The 8364-nt window shown below is 49.8% G+C and overlaps 1 protein-coding gene across 2 annotated transcripts; it reads left to right on the top strand.

Annotated features, from left to right (window-relative positions):
- The first annotated feature begins 4134 nt into the window (after window positions 1-4134).
- LOC119822453 (keratin, type II cytoskeletal 6A) lies at window positions 4135-8015 on the top strand. Of its 2 annotated transcripts, none has more exons than XM_038341782.1 (9): window positions 4135-4641; window positions 5170-5384; window positions 5713-5773; window positions 5915-6010; window positions 6191-6355; window positions 6778-6903; window positions 7231-7451; window positions 7644-7678; window positions 7780-8015. In XM_038341782.1, the coding sequence occupies exons 1-9, from the start codon at window positions 4135-4137 to the stop codon at window positions 8013-8015; spliced, it is 1662 nt and encodes a 553-aa protein (XP_038197710.1). The 2 variants fall into 2 exon arrangements, with proteins under 2 accessions (XP_038197710.1, XP_038197709.1); XM_038341781.1 differs by having other exon boundaries at window positions 7644-7693; window positions 7750-8015.
- The last annotated feature ends 349 nt before the right edge of the window (window positions 8016-8364 follow it).

Here is an 8364-nt window from a genome sequence, read left to right as displayed (position 1 = left end):
CAGAGGCAGTTCAGTGCTTGGAACCAAGCATCTTATGAATCACTGTGGATAATGCTCTTGCAGTGACATCTGGGTTCCACAGTTGACCTAATGCAGAGACCCCATCCCACTGAAAATTGGTTTCCAGAGACTTTAGCTATAGTGGTTTTAAAACTCAGGTTTTCTGATATGTGACCTGGGGTGTGTTCTCTGAAAAAAGGGGGTATGAGGGTGCAATTGCAACTACAAGGGAGACTGAAATTTTGTGCGTATCAGGTGTAGTGATTACCCACCACACTGGCTGTGTAATAGCCGTCTGCTCGTCACACCCCTGGAGCAGCGGAATCTGTTCTAACACGTGCACCTAGCTGCACGTGTATTTCTTTCTCTTGGGATACTCCTGAAGGATCGGCTGTGGGATTCCCTGGGAACAGCATCATCCTGCCCTGTGGTTTGCGGGATTATGTGCTTAGTCCTAAGCCTTCCATGATCGTCAACAGGCTCCACCCAGGGAGGCTGAAAGACAAGGCAAATCATCTTGAGGCGACTTTCCCTGGGCCCAGTCTTCAACACTTCCTTCTGACCCACCTCCCTGCTGGGAACAGAGTGAGCAGTTCAGGCCACCCTCTGGCCAAGAACAGGACATTCTACATTCCATGGCCACCCAAGGCAGCTGCAGGCTGGACTGAATAGGATTCTTCCAGCACAGAGGAGAGGCTGGCTTCAGCAGCTGGCTAGGGAGGAGGTCAGCTGCCATTGAGTTACTCACTCCGCTTGCTTCTTCCCCCACATGTTTGTCTAAACTATCACCCTTTGTTCTCATCTTATTATGAAAGGTGGCCCTTCCTCACTGGCTCCTCTGGGAAACAGAGCTGCCTGGGGTGAGACTGTGGGGCGTGACTCACAGCCACCAGGGAGAACTCAGGTAAGTCTCAAACCCTTTATGGGTACCTCTGGCCTAGAGCTCCATGGATACTGAAGTAAGGTGTGAAGACACTTGCCTTCAATCCCAGCACCCAGGAGGCAAAGGCAGGGGTAGGTGGATCTCTGTGAGTCTAAGGCCAGCCTGGTCTACAGAGCTCAGAGCTACATAGTGAGTTCCTATTTTTAAAAAAAAGAAAAGAAAAGAAAAGAAAAAGAAAATGGTGTGTGTGTGTGTCTGTATGTGCTGACTCCTCCAAGTCACTGGAACAGGTTCTCAGAGTATTCCCTAGCAGGTGACTAAGGAGATTTGATTTAAAATTTTAAAATAAAATTACTTTATTTTAATTAGCTCATAAATAAAGACATTGTACAGTTAATTTTGGTAACTACTCAAACACCTGCCCAGCCGAGAGGATTTTATATTAAAACATCAGTTCTCAACCTGTGGGTCTCGATCTCTGTGGAGGTTGAAAGACCCTTGCACAGGGGGCTGCATATCAGATATTCTGTATCCTGTATATCAGATATTTACAATACGATTTATAACAGTAGCAAAATACAGTTATGATGTAGCAACAAAAGTGATTTTATGGTTGAGGTCCCCACAGCACGAGGAACTGTAGTAAAGGGTCCAAACATTAGGAAGGCTGAGAACCACTGTATTAGAATCTGCATTACCCATCTACCATTGGGCAAGCTTGTGTCAGAAAGTCCAAAGACACTTTACACGCCAGTGGTATCCTGAACATATGCCAAGCCTGGGGTCAGAGAGAAGGCTGAGGTTAATCAAACTCTGTTGGGCTCAATGACTAAAAATGAGATTCCTGCTGCAACTGAAGAACACACTTCATCTGTCTGAGGGTACCACCTTTAAAATGGTACAGTCACTTGTGTTGGCCAATGACAGCATGTCCCTGCACAGCCAGACACAGTTAGGGACCCAGCAGAGGATGCGCAGGTAGCCTGGCCCCAACAGAGAAAACAGATCCTACTGGGCATGAGCCAGATCATGAGACACAGCTCCTGCAGGCAGTAGGGTGGGCTCTGGCAATCCTGCTGGCAAGTCACTCTTCCTGTCCTGTTGCCGTTCTGTCACTTGAGGCTCTGGAGGGCGCAAGGCAATCTCCTACACATGGCTTCCAGGCCCTTGCTAAATATGGCACAAACTTGGCAACAATGGCTTTGTTTCTCCTGCTGTCCTCAAGATACCCTCCCCATACACATATATACTAAACCTGTGTTCCAGTTTCCAAAGCTTCTCATGGATCCCTACACATCAAACTTCATCATGCTTCTTTCTAATAACAATAATGCTCACCTCATTGAGAGCTTATGTGTCATATACTGCACCAAGACTTCCATGGGAATTTTCTCATCTCTGCTTCACAACTCCGTGAGGAGGCACAGCTACAATTTACATCTTCTCTATGGGTAGAAAAGTACACATGAAGGAATCAGTGGTTTGCATATGAGCACACAGGAACCTGCTGTGTCTGACTCTAGGACTCATGCTCTGCACCAGGGGTTGGCAAAGGATTTCCTTAAAGAAATGAAAAGCGAATTCTTCCGGCTTTGCAAATTGCAGTCTTGGTTGTCACAGTGTGAAGCAGTTGCAGACTTTGAAATACACAGAGTAGGGAAGTGAGAAGATATACACATGTTGCATCACTGACTTCCCCACGTTGCAGAGAGACCACACCTAGTGCCCCTACCTCAAGAGGGTAGTGAGAATCAGTGCTCCGAACCATGAGATGCACTTGTTTCCCAGAACTGGGTGGAAGCACATTCTTGGGGAAGCATTGTGCAACAGGGCGGAGGGACGACAACGGCTTCCGTTGTCTGGAGAAGGTCTCTATCCTGCCAGACGCTGACTTAGCACCTTTGAGGAGTCGGGAGCTTCCCACCTTCCTGGATGCTGGGTCCCCAATGTTCCAGAGGGCAGTGACTGAATTCGAAACAGTAACAGGACCTTACACGGGCTCCGGTCAGGGCGGGAGTTGGCATCTCCTCCCACGGCTGCTTCTTGAGCTACTTGATCTCAGAGACAACACACCTGGAATTGCTCAGGTTTCCTTGTGCATGATTTCTACTGCATGGGCAGGAAGAAGTGAACCTCACTCCCCTGCAAAGCAAGCATAGGTTTCATTTGAAATTTGACTTTTTCAAGAAACGTGACTAGAAAAATAAATCGAGAATAGACTTGTGAAATCGCCACACTTGTAAATGCCCATTTCAGTGATTAATCTGCATGCCCCCTCGACTTTCTGGACACACCCTATGTATAACAATTCTGATTCCTGATCCCTAAGAAATGTCCAAATAGATGATTAGAAAAATCCTGAGAATGCCCAGGAGACTTTTCCTTTGGGGTTCTTTAGTCTAAGCTCTAAGACAGCATCCCAAGTCTGTGCAGAGGGCATGTCTGGGAAAGTGGAAAGACTGTTTTGCTCAAGAGCCAGACTGATAGAAGAGAAAAGAGTGGGGAGAGAGGCAGAAGCTAGGACTGAGCACCTGCTGAGGTCAGGGGGTGTCTGCCCCTGTACCCAGGGAAAAGCCAAGTAGAGCTTAACATGTAAAACACAGTCATGGTTAGGCTCACCACAGGAAGCATCAACTTATCTACTCACTGGCCTTAGAAAATAGGGTTATATGGGCAAAGAGCCTCGCTGGAAGTGCCAGATCATAAGGAACAGCAGCCAGGAGCTACAGAAGAATTAGTTCCATGTAGCTGGCAATATCTAGAGTAGGATATTGGGCAAATGCCTTTACGACTGCAGGGAGACTCTGAAAGAGCTAGGGAGGGAGGGGCAAGTGGAGGGAAAACCTGTGTGGTGAGGGGGCACACAGGGAGTGTCTAAATAAGCAGAACGAAGAACAATTATCATAGATCAGCTCCTTGTCTCTTTTGTTTGAGAAGATGACTAACTCATGACTTCAGAGAATTTACGTCCAGGCTCATTGTATTCGGATCAAGTCAAGGCTGGAAGGCAGGAGAATTTGCTCCATGACTAAAGGAAGCCAAAAGCAATCTTCAAGTATCATACGTTTCTAGAACTTGAGGTGATCTCATTATTTGTAAAGCCCTGCCCTTCCCACTATACAAGCTCACCTTCGGGACCAAGCCCAGCCCATCCACACTATATATAAGCAGCTGCCCAGAGCCCATCACGCTCATCCACTCAGCTCTGCCCTGTACTCTCTCCACTTCACAGACTTCTAACTCCAAGAACCATGTCTAGCAAAACCACCATCAGAAGTCAAACCAGCCACCGTGGCTTCAGTGCCGGCTCAGCCAGAGTGCCTGGGCTCAACCGCTCTGGCTTCAGCAGTGTGTCTGTGTGCCGCTCCCGGGGCAGCGGTGGCTCTGGGGCTGTATGTGGAGGAGCTGGCTTTGGCAGCAGAAGCCTCTATGGTGTGGGGAGCTCCAAGAGGATCTCCATCGGAGGGGGCAGCTGTGGCATTGGTGGAGGCTATGGCAGCCGAGTTGGAGGAGGCTTCGGCTTTGGAGGAGGAGCCGGCAGTGGATTTGGTTTTGGTGGTGGAGCTGGCTTTGGTGGTGGCTACGGGGGCGCTGGTTTCCCTGTGTGCCCCCCTGGAGGCATCCAAGAGGTCACCGTCAACCAGAGCCTCCTCACCCCTCTGAACCTGCAAATAGACCCCACCATCCAGCGGGTGAGGACTGAGGAGCGCGAACAGATCAAGACCCTCAACAACAAGTTTGCCTCCTTCATCGACAAGGTGAGACGTGGTTCTGTCCAGGCCAGATAAGCGGGAGTAGAATCCGGAGTGAATGCCAAAGACAGCAGTGGAAGGAAGATGCTCTAGGCTTTGCTCAGTCACTGCCATTGTCTCTAGGTGACTCTGTCCTGACGTTGTCCCCTCTGAAGTTAGATAGCAGCTGGCAATCAGGGTCAGAGTTCCTCTCCTCCAGAGGGTACCCCATCAGGGTGTCTGATTCCGGTGCACTGAGATGAGCTCAGGCCTCACATCACAGAGGACAGAACTGAGGCAGGGGTCTCTACACGGCACTGTGGAGCCATCACAGCCGCACTAAACAGTGCATTGCTAGGCTGCCTGTGCCATGCCTGAGAGCCCTGCCTTCTTCAGAGGGATGGTGTTGGCAGCTCTGCTCTGGAATGTGCCTGTGAGGACCTGGGCCAGGCACTACACTGAGCTGGTTGAGGCAGACAGCCTGAGAGAGGAGTCACACTCGTGAAGGGATCACAGCAGAACAAAATTCAAACTTGTCACACTTTGTGCCTCCAGGTGCGCTTCCTGGAGCAGCAGAACAAGGTCCTGGACACCAAGTGGGCCCTGCTGCAGGAGCAGGGCACCAAGACCGTGAGGCAGAACCTGGAGCCTTTGTTTGAGCAGTACATCAACAACCTCAGGAGGCAGCTGGACAGCATCACTGGGGAGAGGGGCCGCCTAGATGCAGAGCTGAGGAACATGCAGGACACAGTGGAGGACTACAAGAACAAGTGAGTTAAGAGGAATGCAGTTGCCGAGTTCATGGTAACGAAGACCCAAACCTAGACATGGAATCCATGAATTAAAATAGTTAGGACATGAAGATGAAATGAGAAAGTATTGTCAACAGCTAAAGTCAAACTCCATGATGAGCAATAGGAGCGTAGGGAGAGAAAAGGAGTAAAATATTCAATCAAAACAAAATATTCAATCACAACAAAATATTCATCACTAGTGTGATTTGATTATATTGCATTTATAGAAATAGGGGCTGGGTCACAGTTGCCTTTGATGCCATCTACCTGCTGACTACAGTGTGCGGAACCCTCTCTCTTGTAGATATGAAGACGAAATCAACAAGCGCACAGCAGCAGAGAATGAATTTGTGACCCTGAAGAAGGTGAGTTGACTGAGTCACAAGGATGGGTTTCTCTTCTGATGGATGTCTGGTCCATTGCAGAGGACAGTTGCCAGGGAGATGGAGGAAAATAGACTGGACAAGAGAATTTACCTGTTTCCATGCTGCTGACTCTTTTGTCAGGATGTAGATGCTGCCTACATGAATAAGGTTGAACTGCAAGCCAAGACAGACAGTCTGACAGATGAGATCAACTTCCTGAGAGTTCTCTACGATGCAGTAAGATACTCCCATCTCTCTCTGTCTCTGTCTCTCTAGCTCAGTCTCTGTCTTTCTCTCTGTCCTCCTTCTTCCAGTCTGCCCCATTCCCTTTATTTCCCCTGTGCACAGTAAGAATGTGGTTTTGGTAACATCTGTAATCCTTACATCCAAAGCTGATGTTGCCTCTCTGTTCTGTAGGAACTGTCTCAGATGCAAACTCACATCTCAGACACATCTGTGGTCCTCTCCATGGACAACAACCGCAGCCTGGATCTGGACAGCATCATTGCTGAGGTCAAGGCCCAATATGAGGAGATTGCTCAGAGGAGCCGTGCTGAAGCAGAGTCTTGGTACCAGACGAAAGTGAGTATTTAGGTGGAGCCTGATGAAGAAAAACTGGACCCAATGAATTCCATAAGACGCTAATTTGCTCAGAGGTTAGGGATCTACTAAGGTGAAACTGGGATCTTGTAAGAGCAAATGGACCTTGCACTTGTGTTAAACAGTGAAGTTGTAGTCCACAGATCAAAAGAACCCATAAGAGGAAGGAAAGTTGCCATAAATGGGGTCCATAGTCCCTTAGCTTGAGCTCCTCTGAGAATATAGGACCTCATGAGGTCACACAGAACATTTTCAGTTCCCAAGAGAAGGATGTAGTCCATGGTCTCCCACAGCTTCTCCTGAGGAAAAGTCGTGGCACCAAGGATAATGCAGCCCAATTAGAAGTGAATTAGGTTTTTCCTGTAAAAACTCACATAAATCTTCTATTTTCCATGGATCGTCAGTATGAGGAGCTGCAGGTCACAGCAGGCAGACATGGGGACGACCTGCGCAACACCAAGCAGGAGATCGCTGAGATCAACCGCATGATCCAGAGGCTGAGATCTGAGATCGACCACGTCAAGAAGCAGGTAGCACAGACCAAAAGCATCACAGGATGCTTCCTTCATTTTCTGTGCTCGAGCCTCCTGCTCACTGGGAGCAAAGATCTCGGGCTCGCCGGGTGGTGGTGACACATGCCTTGAATCCTAGCACTTGGGAGGTAGAGGAATGTGGATCTCTGTGAGTCCGAGGCCAGCCTGGTCTACAAGACCTAGTTCCAGGACACCTAGGGCTGCTACACAGAAAAATCATGTCTTGAAAAACAAACAAACAAACGAACAAACCAAGAAGATCATGGGATAACCTTCTCGAAAGAACCACAATACAAGTTTGTTTTTCTTTCTTTCTCTGCCCAGTGTGCCAACCTTCAGACTGCCATTGCTGAAGCTGAGCAGCGTGGGGAGAATGCCCTCAAGGATGCCAGGGGCAAGTTGGAAGGGCTGGAGGATGCCCTGCAGAAGGCCAAGCAGGACATGGCCAGGCTGCTGAAGGAGTACCAGGAGCTCATGAATGTCAAGCTGGCCCTTGATGTGGAGATCGCCACCTACAGGAAGCTGCTGGAAGGAGAGGAGTGCAGGTGAGTGCTCCCCTCCTCCATGATGCCAGGCATGAGCACAGCATGAGGGAGCACTACCTGTGGCCACAATGGCTCCCTTCAGGAACCACTCTACCAGGATTCTCTGTGACCTGTCACCACACTGAGGGTTCACAGGACTGAGGTCATGGCTCCCTAGGTCTCACCTTCTCATCTGCTCTGTTCCTATTCTAGGTTGAATGGTGAAGGCGTTGGACCCGTCAACATCTGTAAGTACACTGCTTGCCTCCTCCCTCTCCCCTGCCTTGTGCCTGACTCACTGGACAGAGCGGGCTCACAGTGTCCACTGTCCTCTCTTCCCTCTTCACAGCTGTGGTGCAGTCCACCATGTCCAGCGGCTATGGCAGTGCAGGTGGTGCCAGCAGCGGCTTGGGCCTGGGAGGAGGCAGCAGCTACTCCTACAGCAGCAGCAGCCATGGCCTTGGAGGTGGCTTCAGCTCTGGCAGTGGCAGAGGCATCAGTGGTGGCCTGAGCTCCTCTGGTGGCAGCTCTTCCACCATCAAGTACACCACCACCTCCTCCAGCAGGAAGAGCTACCGGCACTGAAGTCCCTGTCGCCTGAGCTTGTCTGCTCCCCAGACGCTCTGGCAGAGCCCTGTGCTCAGGTGCTGTCCCTGCTGCCTTCCTACCTCTGCTCTCTCGTTAGGGCTGAGAAGCTGAGTCCTTGTTGCTCCCCTCTATCCTCTCCCTCAGGTCCCCAATCCTTGTCTTCTGATTGTCATCCTCTGACCTCACATCACGGGTCACTCACGTTTGGTGCTGCAAGCTGTAGTTAGTTTCCAGGCTCTGAGGCTGCCTGAGAAAGGGTCTCTCTGCCCCTTTCTTTCTGGAAATTGTTGTCCTGCTCCTACTACTAAACAGGAGCTTCCCTTTAGCTTCCAGTAGCCTGAGAAAA

This window comes from Arvicola amphibius, chromosome 9, assembly GCF_903992535.2.
Source record: "Arvicola amphibius chromosome 9, mArvAmp1.2, whole genome shotgun sequence".
NCBI lineage: Eukaryota > Metazoa > Chordata > Mammalia > Rodentia > Cricetidae > Arvicola > Arvicola amphibius.
This window is presented reverse-complemented; position numbering and strand designations above follow the sequence as displayed.

What these genes read in the sequence shown, in the direction of transcription:
- LOC119822453 (XM_038341781.1), top strand. Translation starts at nt 4,135, where the DNA reads ATGTCTAGCAAAACCACCATCAGAAGTCAAACCAGCCACCGTGGCTTC. An exon ending in AATTTGTGACCCTGAAGAAG is followed by an intron (nt 5,774 to 5,914) that starts GTGAGTTGACTG and finishes CTCTTTTGTCAG; the next exon opens with GATGTAGATGCTGCCTACAT. An exon ending in CATCTGTAAGTACACTGCTT is followed by an intron (nt 7,694 to 7,749) that starts GCCTCCTCCCTC and finishes GCGGGCTCACAG; the next exon opens with TGTCCACTGTCCTCTCTTCC.